Source organism: Dipodomys spectabilis, unplaced genomic scaffold (genome assembly GCF_019054845.1).
Source record: "Dipodomys spectabilis isolate Male_0828 unplaced genomic scaffold, ASM1905484v1 ptg000175l, whole genome shotgun sequence".
NCBI classification, from domain to species: Eukaryota; Metazoa; Chordata; class Mammalia; order Rodentia; family Heteromyidae; genus Dipodomys; species Dipodomys spectabilis.
Window position 1 is genome coordinate 10840545 of NW_024870852.1, and position 22624 is coordinate 10863168.

Here is a 22624-nt window from a genome sequence, read left to right on the forward strand (position 1 = left end):
CCCAGCTCAGAGCATGCACTAGTCATCTAACCCACACAACCACCTGATGGTGAGGAAATCAAAGCACAGGTAGCCAGTGACCTTGTTCAAGGTTACACAAATCAGAAAGCTGAGGCTCAGAGTGAGCAGACTGGCTTGTGGCCTGAGTTCATGTCTTGACTCTGCCTCCACTCTGCTGTGGCCTGGGCAGCACTTCACCAGTAAGAGCCCGCTTTCCTGGCTGATAAACCTGGGGATGAAGTAGCAATCTCCCAGGGCCATTGTGAAGATTCATCAATGAGATCACAGTTCAGTGTGTCCTTTAGGACAGTGCCTGGCACACAGAAAGCTTGGCAAGTGTTAGTTTGGGTGGGTTTCTGAGGCAGAGGGAGCTATGAACACTTTCTTTATGCCAGGGTGTAGCTGTATACTATATGTGTATGGTGTGTGTTTGTGTGTGTGTGTGTGTGTGTGTGTGTGAGAGAGAGAGAGAGAGAGAGAAAGAAAGAGAGAGAGAGAGAGAGAGAGCCCACTTTCAGGGGCCTGGGAGGATTTAGACACACAGAGGCCGGCGATGGAGGTCTCTGTGTGAGCCACGGAGTCTATGGGCTCCCATGCTCACACACTTACGACCAGGGTGTGTCATGTCTCACACTCATGTGACTGTCAGCCCCCTGACATTTATCTCCTTTGGACACATACCACTATTGTCATTAACTTTTTTTGGCATTGCTGGAGATCAGACCCAGGGCCTCACATCTGTCAGGAAAGTCCTCTTCCTCGAAGCCTGCTGGGCCTAATTATTCTTCAATAGACTCTTCTTAGTCTAAATGTGTATTTACACATAATTAAATTAAATGTAGACCCTGAAAAAGCAGTACCACTTAATAGAATATAAAAAACACACACAACTCATGACTTTGGAAAGCAATGTACCTCAGGGTTTCCTCGAACCAGTGGTCTCCTGCCCTGGAGATGGCCTAGATGGGCCCTGCCTGGTCACACACATACTTGTGTCAGGTCAGGAAACCAGTGCCCAGGCACCTCTAGGATCCTAGCATATGGACTGGGTACTAGCCAGCCTGGCACGAGCCCATGCCACAGGAGGGTGGCCCGGATGCCATCAAGCTAAGCCTGTCAGTTGTCACCGTTCCAGCACTGGGACAATGGCTGCCTTGAGGCAGACCTGGCAGGTAAGGCACCTGGGTAATCTCTGGGTGGTGACACCTGACCCTGGGCACATCGGAGGCTCCCCACCTCCACCCCCTAACCCCCCGCCCCATGCCCAGCTCCACCCTGTATGTTCAACAGTACACTCCTGGCCACCAACAGCTTTGAGATTGAGATCTCTTTGCAGAAGCCAAGTTGTCAGGGAGGGAGACTGAGGCACAGTGCTGTTAGGGAGGGAAAGCCTGTGTTCCTGCCAGACTTTGGACACTGTATGGGCAAGGACAAACTGCAGCTTCTCTCTGGGCCTGTTTCCCCATCTTTACAATGGCAAAGGGGCCCAATGCTCTGATTAAACATTTCAATAGTCATTGAGTGGTCACTACTCTGGACTTACTCTGGAAAACAGGGGCATGGCCAGCACAGCGTCCCCACTCCTTGGGGAGGCCACCATAGGCATTCTGTCCTGGCTCCTGGGCACTGCTCATTTTCTAGGACTTCTCCAGCCCTAGGTGAGAAAGAGGAGGCTCAGAGAGATGAAACAGCCTGCCCTGGGGGCACACAGCACATGTCTGCCCGAATTCAAGTCTCCTCCCAACTCCTTTCCCCTACATTCTGCCCATGACACCATTAAAGAAACAGAGGCACAAGGTCATGGAGGGAGAAAGGAGCAGAGCCTGGACTTCCTTTGGAGACTGCGGCTGTCAACACCAGCCTAAGAAGAGGGAACCATGTGACCTTTTACCTGCCCCCACTCTCCCTTTCCCACCTGCTGTCCATCAGTGCCCCAGGGGGGCCTTCCATAGTGTCCCCCTCCCCAGAAGCTCTCTGGCACTCTTGATGCCCTATAGTCCATAACCAGCACTGGTCGTCCCGCAGAAGAGGTCAGGTGCAGGTGGACATCATCAATATTAGCCGTTCTTTGGCAGATGGGAAGACTCTGTGAGGTATATTACTCAATGGCGAGCAACAGAGTCCTGGAACTCTAGCCCTGGAACTCTGGCTATAGAGCCCCCTCTGGGAAGTAATGCTCAGATGTTTCTCCTCTCTTGTGCCAGTCCTTACCATGACTGCCATTGCCCCCACCAAGCTGCCTACCACCTTGTCCTGGACAGCTGGCCTGGCTGCTCCTCACTTCCCACCAGAGCCTGTTGAATCAGGGTTGCAGCACTAGGGGCTGGTCTGGAAGGAAGAGAGGAGACAGGCAGGCTAGAAGTTGGGTAGCATTTCTCTTCCTTCCAAGGGTCTGGGCTGGCAGTGGCTAGGATGCTAAGTGTAGTCAGATGGCCTGGCTGGCCTCCTTTGTGCTTGTGGCCAAGCCAGGGCTCCTAGGAGTAAGAACAGAACATGATGGTGGTGTTGGCCTCTGTGGGTTGCCGTGGTGACTAGAAGCGATCCCATGTGAGCTGCGATGTACACAGGTAATACTCAATACATGCCAGGCATTAGCTTTCCTTCTTCCTTTTTCAAACAAGTGTTTTCAAAGCACTGGCAGTGCCTAGGGCTGGCAAGGCTGGGGAGGGGAAGCAGTGACCCACGTAGGCCTTCTGTAGGAAGCAGTGTGTGATGGTGTTGGTAGTACAGCTGAGCACACATGCCCATGGTGACCCAGCAATTCTGCTCCTGGCAGCTTGCCCAATAGAAATCAGCAATGAAACACACGTTCCCCAAACCCTTGACAAGATGCACATAGAAGCTTTAATCATCATTGTCAACAAACTGGGGGGACAAGAGCCTCCGGATGGGGGGGTACACACATGCAAGGAATGGAGCCACAGCACTTATATACAGAGACCTCACCACTGTCCCTCACGACCAGATGAATTCTGTGCACATGGAGAACTGGGCATTGCCGAGGCCCCCCAACCACTGTACCCGCATGACTCTTCTCCTTTGTGTCAAGACAGCAGTCACCTTGGGGGGCAATGACCTGGCGTGTGTCACTCCTGCGTACTTCTGGATGCTTAACTGAAACCTCATGGGACCATACACCATGCCCCCTCTCCCACTGCTCTTTCTGTCTGCTTCTTCTATTTCAATAAAAGGTTGATTTTATAGGAAGTTGAGTGGCCTAAGGAGGAGGCTCTGAGTGAGGGGTTCAGAGGCTGCTGAGGGGAATAAGGTGACCGCTATCCTCTCCTTGTCTCCCCAAGCTGAAGCCAGGAGACAGGTATACAGACACCTCCCTCCCCTCTCCCTCAGATACACAGACACAAATAGTGACTGCTAGCCTATCTCAGGTTCCCAGACAGGAAAGCGCAGGAGACCGTGGGGGCATGGAGGGACTCATCTAGATGGGAGCCAGAAAGGCTTCCTGAAGGAGAAAGAATAAAAGACAAACTCCTAGACTACAGAGAGTACGCTGCAGAACCTTTATTTTCTTTCTTTCTTTTCTTCCTTCTTTCTTCCTTCCTCTTCCTTCCTTCCTTCCTCTCTCTCTCTTTCTTTCTTTCTTTCTTTTGTCGGTTGTGGGGCTTGAACTCTGGGCCTGGGTGCTGTCTCTGAGCTCTTAGGTCAAGGCAAGCGCTCTACCACTTGAGCCACAGTGCCACTTCTGGTTTTCTGGTGGTTAATTGGAGATAAGAGTCTCATGGCTTTGACCGCGATCCTCAGATCTCAGCCTCCTGAGTAGCTAGGATTACAGGCGTGAGCCACTGGTGCTTGGCTCAGCTGCTGCAGAGCCTTCTAACCATGTGGCACCCTATTTGCCACTGGCCTCTGGCTGCTCCTGGAAGGACCACTGTAGCTGTCTGTGAATGGCAGTCTCTCCTGCCCCACCCTCCCCCAGGGATCCTTCTGGCCTCTCCCTCTTGTCCTTCAGGGTCCTGCTAGCCCCAATCTAGTTCTACCTTGAATCCCACCCATCCACTGCCCCTGCTCCTGAGCCTCTGTCCTTGCTTCATTTCCATCTCCAGCTTCCCACTAGCCACATGGTGTGAGTTTGTGCTTTCCAGAGCTGGGAAATCACTTGAACCACGGCAAAGTCTAATTTTGAGGGTGCCATAAGCAGATTTGGAAAATTTAACAGGAGAAAATCAACCGAAAGCACTTTACTGATGCTTTGATGTTGGGACTAGGTTAAGTGATAACAGGTTAAACACACTGCAGTATTAACGTGGATTTTACCTTCACCTGGTTCTTATTGCCTATTTAAAAGTATGGCAGACAGGTGCTGGTGGCTTTAAGCTTAGCTACTCAGGAAGCTGACATCTGAGGATTGCAGTTCAAAGCCAGCCTGGGTAAGAAAATCTGTGAAACTTATCTCCAATTAACCGCTAGAAAACCGGAAGTGGCGCCGTGGCTCAAGTGGTAGAGCACTAGCCTTGAGCTGAAGAGCTGAGGGACAGCGCCCAGGCCCAGATTTCAAACCCCTTGACTGACTGCCCCCCCCCCCAAAAAAAAGTGTGGCTGCTAGAAAATTTTAAATGACACCGTTCCTACTGGCCAGTTCCCTCGGGACACAGGCTCATCTTTTGTCACAGGGACAGCCCAGGCATTGGCAGATAGTAAGTGCTCCATAAATGCTGTCCAAAGCATGCAGGAGTGAATTTCTCTGCACTGTGACCTGGACCAGCCTCAGAAAGGTGATGCAGCCTTGACAAATGCTGGGCTTTGAGCGGTGAGGGCTGAGTTGGTGGCTGTCCCCCAAGTTTGCTTGTCTTTCTCTCCAGGCCCTGGGCCACCTCCATGCTAGGCCAGTGGCAGAGGGGCAGAAGGCCCAGGAGACTTAAGCTGTGTTTTTCCTTCCTTGGCCTGTATGGGAGGCAGGTGGATGGCATAGTGGATTTTGTGCCATCAGAGTGGTTCCTGGGGAACCTGGACAGAGCCCAAGAATGGGGGGCATGGGGGTGGCAGAGCACCCCCCCCCCTCACAGCTCATGCTTTTACTCCTGGGCCCCTATCTCAGCCCCCTCCGTCTCCCCCAGAAGGAAGGCTTAATCCATGCCCTCAGGGGGAAAACCGCAGTTTGCTTGTGACATGACACATTGACAGGTTTCTGGCAGCTGTACCCCTTTGTGTCCCCAGAGCTATTGGGGCCATATAAGGGTCACCTCTGGGATCAGGTGGGTGGAGGAACTGATAGGAGGCTGGGAACCCGCACCCACCCCTGTGGAACGGTTGGCGCAGGCTGGTAAGGCAGCCCTGGCCCTGGCTCTGGCCTGTTCATCATCGTGATGATGAACACAGAAAGAATTCACCCTGGGAGAGGGGATGGAGGAACCTGGAGTTCAGCAGGAGTGGGAAAAAAAAGTCATTTTCCACATCTAGAGCAGGGCTGAGGGGCTGGGCACAGACTGTCCCGTGGGTGGATGCATGGCCATCTTCTCCAAGTCTCGGAACCTGGCTGGCTTTCCATAATGGGGGCATTTTCTTATATGAGAGACACCAGGGCTGACAGGGCCAGTTAGTCTTGGTATGGAGATACACATAGTCAAGGTGGCTGGGGGCTTACCAGTGCTTGGAGCATCTTTTGTGCTGAGAAAGTGCCTCTCTGGCAGACCCCGCCTGAACCAGGGCACACAGCTGGCGGGTAAGGTGATATTGGACCCCACTCCCTGGCCAGGTGACATTCCAGCACAAAGCCTCAGATGGTGACTGGAGACACAAGTCCCCAGACTCATGGAGCTTACAGAGATGACCAACAAGACGCGAACACAAACTGCATTTAACCGACACCTTAAAATAGTCTGGGCACTGTTTTTTAGTGAGGGGCAAGATCTTCTAGAGGGGTGGACATGGAATCCCAGAAAGCTGTATGTTCTATGGAGCTAGTAATTATCCACGCTCCACCTCCTACCCCATTCCCCTGTTCAGCACTATTTCAGTAGAGATAGGGAGAGGGGAGAGGTGGGAAGTGTTAAGTTTAAGCGTTTGAATTCCTGACCCGCCATTCCTTCTGAAATGGCCCTCATGAATCAGCAGGAAATGGCCAGAACCAGAGCTCCCGCCTGCTGTCCAGGAGAGGCCTGGCTAAGGCTCTCTCTCTAGACTCTATCAGGCTCCCTGGGTCGGACTAAGATGAATTTGAGCTGGAATTCTGGCCCTGCCACGGACTAGCTCTGTGGCCTTGGGCAAGTTCACTCCGGTCTCTGGGACTTAAGTGTTCCCATCTGGGAAATGACATCTAACAAAGCAAAGTCTTCGAAAGTGGCCTAGAGACCGTGTGTTGGAAGCTGGGCCACACACCACAGGTGCTGGGCACAATGCCCCTGACTAGACCAGGCTTTCCTGGGAGTGAAACCGAGCCTGGGCTGTGCCCTGGGGGCCCAGGGCAGTGATGGCAGTGAGGATGGAGGGAAGGTTGGGACTTAAGGACTCTCAGAGTCCTTGTTTTGGCCCCTTTCAGGTGTGCAGCCAACAATGTTGGGTGTGTGGTCCCTGCTTCTGCTCTGGGGCCTGGTGACTCCATGCCAGGGGCTGCTGGAGACGGTAGGCACACTCGCTCGGATTGACAAGGATGAACTTGGCAAAGGTGAGAAGCTGGAGGTGGGTGGCATGGGCGGGGCCAGCTGCCACATCAGCTTTGTGGACAGGTAAGCACAGGCTGCTTAGGGTAATCTCTGTATGGGGACCTTGGAGCGGTTGGCAGAGCCCTGGGGGTAGTGAGGGGCTGGACACTGTGGGCCCAGACTGTGCGGAGGCCGTGTGGGGCTTGAGGACAGGGTAGGGAGGGGCTAAGGAGGCACAGGGAGCAGGGAGTGTGCTGGCTGGGCCATGCCTCTGTCCTGTGTTTCTGGAGTCTGAAGTTCTGGGAAGTCTGCTGGGGATCTGGTTAGTCAGTCCTCCAGGGCCCAGTGGCCTGTGGCGACAACCTCAGGTTGGGATAGAGCAGTTGTGAACAGGAAGCCCTTGGGAAGGCCATGCTGGCCTGGCCTCACCATCCATTACCTTCTGTAGATGGAGATGGTCAGGGCCTTGCGCGTTCATTCTATGCTCCCGCCAGCAGGGCCGGTGATCACCAGTGCTGGGCTGGGAGAAGGTGACTGGCTCAGTTCCCACTCCTTGAGTGTGATCTCCAGTTAGATCCCAGTAAAAACAGAATGCTCCTGAAGCTCAGAGGGGAGGGGCTGGCCTAGCCCAGCGGGTGGGGTGGACGCATCTTACATCTTCATATCTCCTACCCTCTCTGCAGCCATCCAGAACTCACTGATTGCGGGACCCATCCTGCAGAATGTCTTGGGGACAGTGACATCGGTAAACCAGGGCCTGCTGGGCTCCGGAGGGCTGCTTGGAGGAGGTGGCCTGCTGAGCTATGGAGGGATTTTTGGTGTCGTGGAAGAGCTCTCAGGGTTAGTTCCCACAGGAACGAGCAGATGCCACTTTGCAGGGCCCATGGGAAGGGCCTGTCTTGCCTTTGCTTCAGGGAGCAGGTGGCTGGCAGGAATGGGGAGAGGCAAGGACTCTTGCACACCCGGCAGAGCAAGGATGACTGTGTGACACTGCCACAAAGGGACTGCACCTAGTTACTCACTGTGTGGTGTGGGGGAGGGGGAGGCAAGTTGCTTGGTCTCTCTGGGCTAATGCAGGTTTCTGTATGGTCCCTCCCTTCCCTCCTTCTGGAGCCTGCTCCAGAGAACTCAGGGCCAGCTAGTCCCTCCTAGATTTGTCTCCAAGGTCTCCCGGGACCCGTCACTCCCTGCACAGCATTCATTCTATTGGCTTGTTTTCCTCACTGGGGCAGATGGTAAGCTCCAGGAAAGGGTAGAATTTTTGTTTTTGCCAGTCCTGGGGCCTGAACTTCTTTGGCTTAAGGCTAGCACTGTACCACTTGAGCCACAGCACCACTTCCCACTTTTTCTGTGCATGTGGTACTGAGGAATGGAACCCAGGGCTTCATGCATGCTAGGCAAGCACTCTACCACTGAGCCACATTCCCAGGCTGAATTATTTTTTATCTGTAGTGTCTTCATGTCACAAATGACACATGATGGATTCATTCGTGTGTGTGTGTGTGTGTGTGTGTGTGTGTGTGTGTGTGTGTGTGTATGTGTGTGTAGTGGGGTTTCAACACTAGAACTCCTGCTCTTACTTGGCTTTTTTGCTCAAGGCTGGAACTCTACCACTTGAGACACCCCTCCACTTCCAGCATTTTGCTGGTTAATTGGAGGTAAGAGTTTCTTGCATTTGTCTGCATGGGCTGAGTTTGAACCAAGATCCTCAGATCTCAACCTTCTAAGTAGCTAAGGTTACAGACATGAGCCATCAGAGCCTGGCTTCATTCAAATATTTTTGAATGAATGAATAAAATCACACACTAGCTAATACTTAAAAACATAAGGACCACCTCCAGGGCTTTGTGGCACTGGGCTAAGCGTTGTCAATGAATGAAGGAAAAGATTATTATTAAGTGCACTGAACAGATGAATGATCAAAGTCCAGGACAGAGTGGTAACTTACCACACTCACTTGGCTGGGGCAGGAGGGATGGCAGGGGCATATCTATGTGTCAGTCTCAGGCCACACACACACGGCCTGCCATGGCTGCTGGTGAATCAGAATCAGGGAGGTCAAGGATGGGCCTCAGAGAAGGCTGAAAGCAGACAGGGGTCAGCAGGAGGAAATGGGCTGCTGGAGACACATCTGCCTGGAGACAGGCTGTCTGGGTGATGCTGGGGAAGTGGCCAGTGTCATGGGGGTAGGGAGAGAGGCAGAGCGGCTGGGCCATTTGGCTGGGATCCTCTAGTCAGTAGCAGTGCTGGAATTCGAAGCATCTGGCTGGAGCATTCATCGGACTGGTGCCAGGACCAAGCGAACCCGTGTTATATAGCTAACATACAGCCTGGCACACAGAAGGCACCTTAGATTCCACATCTGTCCCATGGCGGCAGCCTCCTGCTGGGTAAGGCTAGGACCTGAGACTTGAACTTGAAACCAGAGTCCTCAGAGGACATTTGCATAGCCTGAGAACCAAGAAGACTTGAAGGAGGGCACACCCTCACTGAAATCAAGGGAGCTCGCTGGAAGAGGATGTAGACAGGGTTTGGGGATCTGTTTGAATTGCATTGTAAGGGCTTATGGGGCCAAGTACAGATGAGAGACAAGATCAAGGTCAAAAACGGGAGTTCCTGAGCCTCTGGCTGGAATCCCAGGTCACATTTCTACCTCCATCTGCACTGCACCTGCTCTCTTGTCTTCCCCACCCCCTGGGAGGTGGCAGGAAGGGGGGTACATGTCCCCCTCTGTGGATGAGGGTGCCCAGCCTTGGAGAGAGAGGATACGGAGCTTCTGCAGATAGAGGGGGGATGGGGAACCTGCCCAGGACAGAGTCACCACCCTGTGTGGTCAGGGACATCCAGGCTCTTGGGATGTCTGGGAATGAGCAGCCCATCTCCACTCCACCCCAGGCTGAAGATAGAGGAACTCACACTGCCAAAATTGTCACTGAAGCTGCTGCCAGGGTTTGGGGTACAGCTGGTCCTGCACACCAAGGTGGGACTGCACGGCTCTGGGTGAGTGTCTGGCTGGGGACCATGACCATATCCTGCCAGGCTGCCCCCCAGCCCTGCCTCCTTCCCAGAGACCTCCCAATCTACTGTCCCCCAAGACTTCCATACCCACTCTCCAAAGCCTTCTGTATAACCAAGATCACCCAAGGGGCAGGGAAGAGGGGGAGGAGATGGCACTGCTCTGGGGCTGGACCACCAAGGGTCTCTTGAGCCTTCCCTGCAAGGGATCCACCTTCTAAGGGATCAGCAGGACAGAGTGGGCGTGGCCAGTCTGGATGGGTGTGCTCTAACAGGTCGGCCACACCCATTGTCCCATCTTGCAGCCCCCTGGGGGGTCTCCTGCAGCTGGCAGCAGAGGTGAACGTGTCCTCCAGGGTGGCACTGGGCGTGAGCCCCCGAGGGACACCCATGCTGGTCCTCAAGCGCTGCAACATGCTCCTAGGCCACATCAGCCTGGCTTCAGGGTAAGTCCAGCCAGAGCTGGGGGGTGGGAGGGGGGAAGAGCACCTGCTATGATCAGCGCCTGGGCTTCTGGGGGCAGGGCAGGCCCTGAACTCATCCTGCCAGGTTCAACCCCTGCAAACCACAAACCACAGCTTGTGTCACCCACTCCTGGGTGTCCTCCTCCGGTCCCTTTGATGCTCTTATCCTCAGTCCCTGATAGAACCCAGAGATTTTGTTCCCATTTGTAGAAAGGCACTGTTCCAGAAGCAAATGTCCCTTGTCTGCAAATGTTGAGAGAGACAGGAAGTGGACACTTATCAAGCACCGATTATATATCATCCCCTGTCTAATCTGCAGTGCTGTATAAGGCTGGCCTTGTACACTTGGGCTGGCCCCAGGTCCCATGGCAGGGAAGCCCCACCACCCCCACCAAGAGAGGAGGTAGGAGAAATGCAGAGGCCCTACTCCCCGTGTCCCCCTTCACCCAGGCTGCTGCCCACACCAGTCTTTGGGGTCGTGGAACAGACATTGTGCAAGGTGCTACCTGACCTGGTAAGTGGGGCCCTGGGCCCAGCTTGCCCCTCCCTGTTCTGTTCCCTCCCTGGGTTTTGATAAAGCTGGCGCCAGACAAGATTAGGCTGGAGTTTCCTTCCCCACTCTGCTGGCCAGGTGCTACTTGCTCACCTGTGGCACGGCTTGCAGGGTACAGCCCTCCCCAGATCTCCGGTCGGCTGCCAGCTCCTCTGCTCCCAAATCGCAGTCTCTCCTTCCTGGAGCTCTGTATCTGCAACTTGTATTGTAAATGGCATACTGTTTTTCTTTAAGTTTGCTGTGTAAGCCATGGCACGGCGCAGTTAAACTGCTCATGGATGGGCATCCTCGGTCCGCTCAAGGCCACCCTGAGTCTGGCCAAAGCAGCCCCATTTTACCACGGGAGATGGTAGCACATTTGGGGGTCAAGCACAGCCATGGGCAGTCAGGCTGGCTGTCCCTGTGAGTTGCTCCTGTAAGACTGCCCGTGGGGGTAGGCTGGGCCAGAGGAGGAAAGCAATGTAGAAACAGCAGCGTGGCAGTAGAAGGGGCAGTGCCAGCCTCTACCCCTCCCACCCACACCATCTCAGGTAGATTTTAGCAAGGGGGCGTGGTTACATTTGCATCATGGACCCCCAAAAGTCGGCAAGCGGCTAGGTTCCGTGAGATAGACTAGATGTAAGATGAGATTGATTGCCAGCATCCTGAGATTTCTGGCTTCTCTGTGCAGCCACTTCCTGGACTGCCTGGTGTCTCTCTTGGCAAATTTGCTGCATTTCCTGTCCTCCCCTGCCTCCCATCCCTCTCCTCTCCTCCTCTTATTTCTGTGATTTGCCTGACCCCAGAGGCCTGGAATCTGGGGTGAGGAGGATGCCCAAGTTTGCAGCTGCCCCTGTGTGTCTATCTGCAAACAGCTGTGACCTGGGGGCAGGTGGCCTTTCTTCTTTGGCCCCAGTTGTACACAAAGCGCTGGGCTGAGATCCCACTCTGGTAGTGACAGGACTTAGCTTCTGGGTTCCCGGATTCAGACGGCTGGCTGCTGAGTCATTGCTCCCTGTCCTCCCGGGAGGTACAGGAGGTGGTGGCAAACACATGGCAGGATGGCAGCAGACAGCCTGATCCAGCCTGGTGAAGCAGAGGAGGTGCCCCTCTGTGGGCTCTTGAGTCCACACTTCCTGGTACCCACCAGGAATGGCAGGAGGGACCTGTGACCTCTCCCCGAGAAGGGCCTGACCCCATGCTCTGGCCTCTGGAATGTCTCTCGAGTTTCCTCAGCAACCTTTAGAATTTTCTGCTGGAACTCAGGTGATGAAAGGAATGGGTCTGGGGGTCTACCGAGTCCCTCACAGCCCCTTCTGTGTACCCCATCCATCCACATCTCCACACTCCACGTCCTGCCTTGCGTTGGCTGCCCGCATCACCACGCCAACCACTAAGAGTAAAGGCAGCTGTGTGCACCAAGCGGCGTTGGCTTACGTCCCCCATAACATCTGTCTCCTCCCACACAGCTGTGCCCTGTGGTGGACAGCGTGCTGAGCGTGGTGAATGAGCTCCTGGGGACTGTGTTGAGTAAGTGAAGGCCTGCTTCCTCTCCTCCAGTCCCTTCTGCCTCTGCTCCCATGGCCGCAGGGTGGAGGCAGAGGAAAGCCGGAACGGGAGGAACCCTGAGACCTTTTTGCTGGTGGTCTAGGGATGAGCCCTGGGCTGAGGTGTGAAGCGGGTAGACTGGGCGTGGAGGCTCTTTGGGTCATGGAAGCTCAAGGCATCTACAGTCTCCTGCAGTCTCTGCTGCAGAGCAGCATGTATTGAGTACTTGGGGTCAGAAGCAGGAAGGGAACACTTACTCCCAGGTTAGACAGAGAAACCAAGGCCCAGCGGGCTTAAGTAAGGCAGCCAAAGCCCCACAGCCCCAGTGGACCTTCTGGTCCAGCAGCTTACGGGGCAATGGTGTCTTCATGTTGACAGAAGGGCTGTGGGAAGGGTGACAGGACTCCCTCAGGAGGACAGAATGCTGGGGCTGTGTGTTTCCCTCTGGGGTGCTGGTAAAGAGAGGTAGGGCAGCTAGCTCTGGAAGATAGCCATCCCTTCCCCCTACACCCCCACTCCTGCTTGCTCAGCCTTGGGCTGGTGAAATCCTTTGTCTGGGTCTCAGCTTCCTCCTGTGTGAACTAGAGTGACAGTAGCATGCCCCCAAATGAAAAACTGAGTAGAGTGTTAAGCATGCATGGAAGAGGTGCTCAATAAATGCAAATAGAGACTTGTTACTGGGGACTGGGTTCCTGGGATCATTCTGCCCATCCCTTCCCATGCAGGTCTAGTGCCTCTGGGAGCCCTGGGATCCGTGGAGTTCACCTTGGCCACTCTGCCTCTCATCTCCAACCAGTACATCGAGTTGGACATCAACGTGAGTACCAGAAGGCTCTGCCGCATCTTGCCAGCATGGGCATTAAAGGGGGAAGGAGGGGAGACTAGGGAAAGACCTAAGCCCTTCCTGCAACTGTCTCTGGCCCTCACAGTCTGTCGTGAAGAGTGTGGCTGGCAATGTCGTTGATTTCCCCAAGCCACGTGTCCCAGTCAAGGTGCCCCCCAAGGCGGACCACACCTCCCAGGTGACAGTGCCTCTGTACCTCTTCAACACGGTGTTTGGGCTCCTGCAGACCAATGGTGCCCTTGACCTGGACATCACCAAGGAGCTGGTAAGTGTGGCACAGGGGGTCGATCCCAGGACCTTGGTAGCCTCTCCTGTGTACAAGAGAGCTGGGCACATTTAGGACATGCTGCTAATCTTTTTTGTGTGTGCTTTTGGTGCCAGTTGTAGGGCTTGAACTCAGGGCTTGGGTGCTGCCTCTTAGCGTAGCTCTATAGCACTCTACCACTTAAGCCACAGTCCCACTCCTGGCTTTTTGTTTTTTGTTGTTGTTGTTGTTGTTGCTTAATTGGAAATAATGGCCTCACAGACTTTAATGCCCAGACTCACTTTGAACCAAGATCCTCAGACTTTAGCCTCCTGAGGAGTTAGAATGACAGGCGTGAGCCACTGGAGCCCGTCAGTGCTTCTAATCTTCAACATCCTAGGGTCTATTTAAACCTCAGTGGAATCTCCTGGCTGTCACCATTGCCAATTAGTGTCCTTAGCCATGAAATGGGGGTGCGTGGCGCTCCTGTCTGTGGAGCTGGTGAAGTCAGAGAAGGCATGGAAAGTCCTTACTGTGTGCCAGGCGTGAGCGAGGGTTCGGCGGGAACTGGAGCTTCTGTGATGGCAGGAGGGATGGAGGCGGGCTCTGTGTGTTTCTTTGCCAATCCCTCTTCTATTTGTTCTCACACCTAGGTTCCCAGCAATGTCCCTCTGACCACCACAGACCTGGCAGCTTTGGTTCCTGGGGTAAGTGCCCATTCAGGAGGCCTTCAGCTCTGTAGTTCTTTCCTCGGGAACCTGAATGGACTCCAGAGTGTCTCTCAGTACAGTTGATGTTGAGTCCAAATTCACATCAAGGTGTGAATGACTATCACCGTGTCCTTTCCTGAGAGCAGAGCCGGCTTAGAGAGGAAAGGACTGGGGATCTGGCCCATGGCTGTTGCTGCTCTAGCTTGGGGCTTACTCCATCTTGATCATAGTCTTTTCTACCTCCAGAGAGAGAAGGGAGGAGGGGGAGGGACCCCAGCCCCCCACCCTCCACCCCCCTGCCTCCCCATTCATTTGACTGAAGCTGGACCAGCCAAGTTCCTGTGAGGGTCAGAATTCAACCTGAGGGAGAAATGACTGCTATCAGGTCTTTAATGGGACAACAGATTCTGAAAGAGGTGGGAGAGGGGCCTGAGCACTTACCAGAGAAGAGGTGGGTGGTAGTTGAGTTTGGGGTGCAGAGGACAAAGTCTGAAGTGTTGTGAACCTGTGAGGCTGGGGCTTCCACCTGTCAGAGGCCCTGCAGGTGAGGGCGGAGGAGTCTAGGGGAGGGCTGGGACGGGGTTCTCACAGGACGATGACTAAGGGCAGGATTGCAAGATGGTGGAGGGGGCCCTGCCTTGCGTCTGGGGAGGCTGCTGGGATGAGCCCTGCCCCCAGGGCGGGGAGGCTGGAGTCCCAGGGACCTCTGGCCTCCTCTGGCGGGCCTCGCCGCTCTGGAGCCTCTTAGCTCCAGTTGTGTGTCCAGCTCTGTGGCTTCAGATTCTGTGGAGCCAGGAGGGTAGAATGTGCTGATGATTTGGCAACTCAGAGAGACTGAGCTTGGGGCTTTGGTCTCCAAAGTCCAGCGAGGCAGGGTGCCGAGGGCCTGCTTCTGGGCTCTAAGCTATTGTGCGCCCACGGTTTCCATTGCTGTCTGAGGCTAGGGTGTCAGGACAAGGGACAGAATGTCCATTCTGTGATTCACTCAGTTGGTCAACTAACATCCATTGAACACCTACTGAATACCAGGCCCTGCGTTGGTTCAGGGATATATTTCCCACTCTTGATGCCAAAAGAGACCCAGTGGATAAAAGCCCCTGTGTTCGGGGGCTTCCTGTTCTAGCAAGGGTAGCAGACATTGTACAAATAAACAATCACAGGTGGGAGGAGAGTGGAAGTTAGAGGGGATTGAGTGGCAGACAGGATTGGACACCAGGGTGTGCTTTTTATGTGGGGGGTTCTGCACAGCTTCCCAGAGGTGCCATGTGAGCAGAGACTGAAGGTGAGGGACACAGCTTCCAGGCAGTGGATCAGCAGGTGCAAAGGCCAGGTGGTAGGAGCAAGGCTGGAGTGAATCTAGGGGTGAGTGAGCAACCACAGAAGGAGGGAGAGGACATGTGCACAGGAGGACTGGCCTCTGTGCGAGCAGGGAGAGAGGCAGCCTCGTGGGCTGTAACTTCAGTGCCCAGCATAGACTGGCTGACTGACTCTCCTACACCTAAGCTGTACTCGCCAACCTGTTCTGCTACTGCCTCTTCCAGGCCCTGGGGAAGTTGCCCCCAGACCGGAATCTGATACTCTTACTGAGCGTGAAAGAAGCTCCCCTGGTCACACTCCAGAGCAAGAAGGCGACTGTATCCATCCCGGCTGCCATCCACATGCTGTCCTCTGTCCCGCAAGGGAGCCCCGAAGCCCTCTTCCAGTTAAACGGGGTGAGTAACTGAGCGGGGTGGGTTGGCCGAGCCAGCCCTGATATTCTGAGGGAGCCCCATGCTGGGGTGCTGAGCCTAGCACCCACCCAGACTCCCACCTGCCCCTCCTTGCTGCTCTAACCCTGCCCAGGCCTGTGCACGCTGCCTCCTGGCATCCCCGCCTCTCAGCTCCCTCTGTCTCTCCCCAGCTCCAGGGCTGGCCCTCCCCCAAGCCCCCTGCCTCGGTTCGTGACCTCTCCTCCCAGCCTGGCTGGGAGGAGCCCTCTGGCCAATCCCTTCTGTTTCCCTCCTTGCACCTCAGGACCCACGTCCTGCGTCTCCCCCTTAGCTCTTTGTATGGTCCTTGGAGGTGCAGCCCTCCCCCACCGCCTGGCACCCGGGAGGGGCCTAAGCAGGCTCATGGAGGGCGGAGGTGACTGAGACTCCCCTGCTCTGTTGAGTCCAGCACTGCCCTCTGCTCGCTCTTCCCATCAGGTGCTGACTCTAAATGCCCAGCTGGCGCCCTCGGCCACCAGGCTTCACATCGCCCTGTCCCTGGAACGGTGAGGTGGGACCCTTGCTTTGGGCGCTAGGAACCAGGATCAGGGACTGTCTAAAACAAGCCCGGCCTGAGGTGCATTGAGTCGTGACTGAGCCAGGTGTTTCTCCAGCACCTGCCAGTCCTGGCGCCTGCTGGAAGGGGGCAGTGAGGGAACGCTGGGGGGACACTAGAGCTTCCCACAGCCCCCTCTCTGCTCAGACCTCTGCTCAGAGCGTGCCCCAGGACATTGAGGCCATGCCCCGTGGCGTCACCCCAAGAGGATCATGGAGCAGTGTTGGCAATTGCTTTATTCTTTCACCCACACTTGGGCTGTGTGTGATTCCTTAATGGAATTGTGGCTCTGGTGAGCATCTGCTGTATGCAGGACTCCTGTGTCTGGTGCTCAGGCTGGGGCGCACCACTCACTTACCCAGAGCAGACAGCTGGGAGTAGGGTCAAGGCTCTGAGCCCATGGAGCAAACGCGATGGTCACAGTCTCAAAGGGGGTTGATCCCTCTTTTGTCTCTTTTGCAGGTAGGAAAACGGTCTGGGCTGGCTTTGCACTGTGGTCCTCAGAGCTCAGCCTCCTGAGTAGCTAGGATCATAGATGTGAGCCACCAGCATCTGACTGGTCTCTGAGTCAGAGCCTGGTAGAAGAACTAGGCCTGTATCACCATTTCCTGACCACACAAGAACCATGGCCGCTGCAGGCCAGGGCAGGCTAGGGGTGCAGTGAGCAGAATGGCTTTAGCAAGGGGGTGTAGTGGCTGTCTGGGATACCTCAATATTTCTCTTCTCTCTCCAGGCTCAGTGTCAAGCTGGCCTCTTCATTTGTGCAGTCCTTTGATGTAAGTTTTGGGGGTGCAGAGAGAGCCTTGGTTGCGGGGGTGAGGGTCTTCAGGTGTGTGGGAGGAGCTGGGGGCTGAGTCACAGCTGAGCCTCCATGTGGGCTCTGCCTAAGCGAGCCAGAGCGGGCACATGCGAGGGTACATATGTGTATGCACAAGTGTGTGTGTGCATATGATGCGCATGTGCTTGTGTGTATGCGTGTGTGTAAAGCCGCATCTTAGGAAAGTAGTGAATCTTCTCAGCACCCTCACAAAGAGGTTAACATCTAGAACCTCATGAGGGTCCAAAGCTCTGGAATTTCACACAAGCCCTAAGGGCCTGAACTCAGAAAGTTCTAGCATTTCAGGGTACACACACACACACACACACACACACACACACACACACACACACACACATACACACACACACATTATGAACTTTCTGCTTCTCACAGAGTTCTAGGCCCTGGCATCTCCTCTTGGTCTCAGGTTCTAGAACATTTGACTGAATCTTAGGTCCCACTTCCCAGAGTTCTACTGAAGCCCGGCACCTTCCTTCCCTCTGTCTTAGACACGGCCTCCTGTTAGGCCCCATAGATTCTTTACAAGGGCTACTCTTAGACCAAGGGTGAAACTAGCCTAAATCAGAGTCCCCTCTAGTATCACTGGTGGACAGCCTACCGTGAGGGATCCTGTGACTTCCAGGAACTGTTTCCTGGGGTTGTGTGTGTGTGTGTGGGGGGGAGTAGCTGGGGGATAAAGGCCACTGGGCCTCTGTCCCTGGGAGGGTGGGGAGGCTCCCTGCAAAGCCCCTCTCACCTTGCCCTGTTGCAGGTGACCCGCTTGGAGGAATGGCTCAGCGACGTGCTCCGGGCTGCCTATGTGCCAAAGCTCAATGGTATGGCAGACTTGGCTATCTTCTTAGACACACAGAGTATCTAAATTTGAGACTGTGAGTCAAATCCTCTCTGTTTATCTGATGGGGACACTAAGGCCAGAGAGGAATCCATCTCCATTAGTAAGAGATGAGAGAAATGGAGGAGCCAGTGTTTCCATTCAAGGCACCCACATCAGGCCACACTCTGGACCCCAAAGCCAGATGTGTCTTGGATCCTGAAAACCAGTGGGGAATGGCCACTGTGCACCAGTGCACAGTGCACTGTGCACTGAGCACCAGAGTGAGCAAGGGGGTGAGGAGGCTCTCAGAGGCCTGGCCCAAACAGAAAAGAACCCTTCCAGATTTGAGTGTAAGAAGTGAAAAGTTTGTCAGTAGAACCTAGGTCACCCCAAGGAGAGAAACAGTTGCTTCAAGCGTGGTAGAGCATGGAAGTGGCACTGTGGCTCAAGCGGTAGAGCGCTCGCCTTGAGCTGAAGAGCTGAAGGATAGCACCCAAGCCAAGAGTTCAAGCCCCATGACCGACCAAAAAAAAAGAACTCAAGAGTGGTAGAGCAAAGGATGAACAAAGGCAGCATTGGTAGTCACTAGATACTATGTTGAAAATGAACTATATAACTTGTGGGTGGGATGGGAGGGAAAAACTAAGAGAGAGAAAGGGAAGGGGTTACATTGTCCAAAAAGAAATGTACTCATTGCCTGACTTATCTAACTGTAACCCTTCTACACATCACTTTTATAATAGCAATTTTAAAACATAAAAAAAGCCGGGTGCTGGGGGTTCATGCTTGTAATCCTACCTACTCTGGAGGCTGAGATCTGAGGATTGAGGTTCAAAGCCAGCCCAAACAGGAAAGTTCATGGGACTCTTATCTCCAAATTAATTACCTGAAAACTGGAAGTGGTGCTGTGGCTCAAGTGGTAGAGCACTTGCCTTGAGCTGAAGAGCTCAGGGACAGCATCCAGGCCCAGTGTTCAAGCCCCACTACCAACAAAAACCAAAACAAACCAAAAAAGTGGTATAACAGAGCTGGCAAAGTGAGGAGGTCCCCAGTATCTGAAACTCCCAATCCCCTTTCCTGGTGTATGTTCGATTTCAACCCTTCTCTCTTTACAGTGGACCTGGAGGTTGGGATTCCTCTGCCTAAGATTCTCAATGTCAATTTTGCCAACTCAGTTCTGGAGATCATTGAGGTGAGTTTCCCCTGAAGATCGTACTCTCCCACCCCCTCCCCCCTCCCGTCCTCGCCTCAACCATGGGTCTTACACTTGTATGTGACCCTCTTCCTCTGCCCTGCCCCCAGAGAATTATAAATTACTTAGCTCAAGAACAGCAAATATGAGCCAGGCACTGGCGGCTCATGTCTATAATCCTAGCTGCTCAGGCTGAGATCTGAGGATCACAGTTCAAAGCCAGCCAGTCAAGAAAGTCCATTAGATTCTTACCTCTAAGAAACCACCAGAAAACTGGAAGTTTTGAGCTGCGGTTCAAAGTGGCAAAGCACTAGCCTTGAGCAAAAGAGCTCAGGGATAGAGCCCAGTCTTCAAGCCCCATGACTAACAAAAGAAAACAAAACAAATGGAAAAAAAAAACCAAAAGAATGACAAATACATGGCCCACAGATTTCTACTCTTTCCTTACTTAGCCATGCATGTAGACATTGTCAATCAACGACAGAGTTTCATTTTTTCCTGTTGAATCCAGATACTTCTGGTCTGTAGAATGGAACTTCAGATGTACCACAGTATGATATTTTAATTTCCCTGGTCCTCAGACAGTAAATACTTGTGCTGTCCCTGCTTTATCCTGTGGTAGATGTGGCTGATAGACAAGTGACATTTTTTCATGCAGAATATCGAGGTGATTTCACTAACAATCCAGTTTAAACAAGTACAACTTCGAGTTGTGCAATAGTTCTAGGAGGGGAGCAGAACAGAGAATTTTGTAACCCCCCCCCCCCTCCTTTTTAAGGTGAGGACCAAGGATGAGGAAGTTCAGATTTCTGACCTAAGGTTCTATAATACATTCTTGTGCTAGACATAACACTTGATTGTATCTCAAGCTCTCTTTGTTGGGGGAGGGCACAGTACTGGGATTTGAACTTGAGGCTTCCCACTTGAGCCATGCCTCCTGGATATTTTGGAGATGGAGAAACTTTTCTAGCCAGGTTACCTCCAAGTACAATTCTCAAGGTCTCAGCCTCCTGAGTAGCTAGGATTACAGGCATGAGCTACTAGCTTGAACTTGTCTCCAGTCAGCAAGCTGACCCACAGTGGACATCACCTGTTTATTACTCTCCCTCTTGTCCAAACATTCATTCATGAGTGCCCTATGGTGTCCAGGTTGCTCCCAAGGCAGGGTACAGGTACAGATGGCCAGGCTCAGGGACGAGCCGGGGAATGTGGGGGAATGAGGATTCAGATGATAGAAGGGAGGCTAATGGACAACTATTGTCCTTGCAGAATGCTGTTGTACTGACTGTGGCTTCCTGAAGCTGGCCATGACCTTCTGTTGACTACAGAGCCCTGTTCATCTGTCTACTCTGCCTCAGTTTCCCTCCCAGTCTCTAGTCAGCATTGGTGACAGTATAAAGTTTCCCTTTTCCATTCAGGTCCTCTTCGTCTCTGACCTTGCAACTCTGCCCCATTTTGGAGTGGGGCCTGTGGGGTTAGCCACAAATCGACTTCGGAGAGTTTTTCTGGGCCTCAGCAAAAGTCCTGACTGTTAATAAACTGCCTCTTGTGCCAAGTGTCAGTAAATCAGTAAATATACCTCCTCCTGGCTGGTTTGTGCCCCTTAGCTGCCAAGGCCCACCCAGCTCCAAGCAGGAGCTCCTGGGAGGTGAGGGGACTTGGGGCTTAGACATTGAGGCATTGAGCTTCAAGCCTATCTAGCTAGTACGGGGAGCCTCAGATTCCTCCCTGTCCTGCCTTCCTCCCTTCCTCTGCTCCTACCTCTTAATAACTCTTTTTGTGTGTGTGTGTCAGTTGTGGAGCTTGAACTCTGGGCCTGGGCATGGGCACTGTCCCTGAGCTCTTCAGCTCAAGGCAAGTGCTCTACCACTTGAGCCACAGCGCCACTTCCAGTTTTCTGGTGATTAATTGGAGATAAGAGTCTTATGGACTTTCCTGTCCAGGCTGGCTTTGAACCACAATCCTCAGATCTTAGCCTCCTTAGTTAGGATTACAGGAGTGAGCTACCAGCACCTAGCTTAATGTTTCTGTCTTTAACTCTGCCCCCAGGAATCTGCCTGAGTCTGATTCTCTGTCTCAGATTTTTGAACCTGTCTCAGGAGGGGTATGTAAGTGGCACTTTGGTGGGTTGAGGAGTTTTCCTAGGATGGACAGGAGCCGCTGGTCCTGCGGGAAGCAGCGAGGACCAGGGAGACTTTTCCACCTCTTAGGCTGATTGCACACTTGGAACAGAAGAGCTATGCCTCATGCACCAGTGCAGATGGAGAAGCTGAGGCTGAAGAGGGGCCTGCTAGCTAGCACAGTGGCAGGGTTGGGATGAGAGACTGAGGGTCCTTGTCTTTCCATCTTGGGCTCCAGTCTGTCGGTCAGATTGGGCCTTAATGGTGAGGAATGGTCCCATGTTGTCACTCAGGGGTGGCCCACATGAAGAGATGAGTCTCAGAGCCTCATTTAGGACCCAGGGCAGACAGCAGGGCTGGAGCCTATTGATGATCTGTCCACCTGTAGAAAAGACCCTGAGGTCATGCTCCCAGCTCCTCCCCTCCTTCCTTCCCACTCATCATAACACATTTCCCCACAACACTTCTGCCCCTCTCTCTCCTGTTTCCACACGGGAAGCATCAGCTGCCTGAACCCAAGCTCTCCTTGCAGCTGCTGCCTTTCATATAGCTCACGTCCCAATCTGTCTGGAAGACAGAGTAATGGAGCTCTAAGGGTTAAACCACTTCTCAGGATAGGACTGTGTGCATGAGAAGTGGTTCTTGTCACTGAGGTATGGTCTTACCTTCTTCCTCTTCTACCAACTCCAGGTGGCTCCTTAGTCCCTCCCTGGCCTCCTGCCTGACCTCTTCTCCCTCTTCCTCTTCCCATCCATTCTTCACCACATCTGACTAGTTCATTGCCCCCAGCCCTCGGTGACTGATCCTCAGTGCCAATAAGAAGTCATTCAAAGCTGGGCACTAGTGGCTCATGCCTATAATTCTAAATGTTCAGGAGGCTGAGATCTGAGAATTGTAGTTCTAAGTCAGCCAGGGCAGAAAAGCTGGTGAGACTCTTATCTCCAATTAACTACCAAAAAAAAAAAAAAATGCTTGAGCTGTGGCTCAAGTGGCAGAGTGTTAGTCTCACAAGGAACAAGTTTCCTGCAGAGGTACTGAGGGAGACTCATTCATACATAGTCGGTGCTTGTGTGGAATGGCAACATGATTGCACTCATACAGGGCAGAGCCGTCGAATGCTGGGCACTGGGTCTGGCACACGACAAAGAACAACTCACTGTTTGCACATGGCTCACTGCCTGGATCCATCTCCCTGAGCAGGCATGCCCAGCACAGGCCTTCTGTCCCTCACACAGCGTCCTTGGTCCAGGCAGAAGGCAGGGTCATGGCTGCATTTGCCAAATGAGCCCTGCCCTGGTCTCATTCTTGTCCTTGACCCAGGACTCCTCAAATGTAGGAAAGGCTTGCTGCGTTGTAGTGAGCTCTGCTGCGTCTGAGTGAGCTCTGTAGCTTCATGGTAA

The 22624-nt window shown here is 53.5% G+C and overlaps 1 protein-coding gene across 1 annotated transcript; it reads left to right on the forward strand.

Moving 5' to 3' along the window:
• Window positions 1-6501: 6501 nt before the first annotated feature.
• Window positions 6502-20403, forward strand: Bpifb3 (BPI fold containing family B member 3). Its single transcript, XM_042694770.1, has 15 exons — window positions 6502-6619; window positions 7280-7436; window positions 9492-9596; window positions 9917-10057; window positions 10526-10589; window positions 12077-12137; window positions 12881-12972; window positions 13085-13264; window positions 13897-13950; window positions 15495-15665; window positions 16140-16207; window positions 16991-17033; window positions 17850-17913; window positions 19028-19104; window positions 20374-20403. Exons 1-15 carry the CDS (start codon window positions 6508-6510, stop codon window positions 20401-20403), a joined length of 1419 nt encoding a protein of 472 aa, XP_042550704.1. The 5' UTR covers window positions 6502-6507.
• The last annotated feature ends 2221 nt before the right edge of the window (window positions 20404-22624 follow it).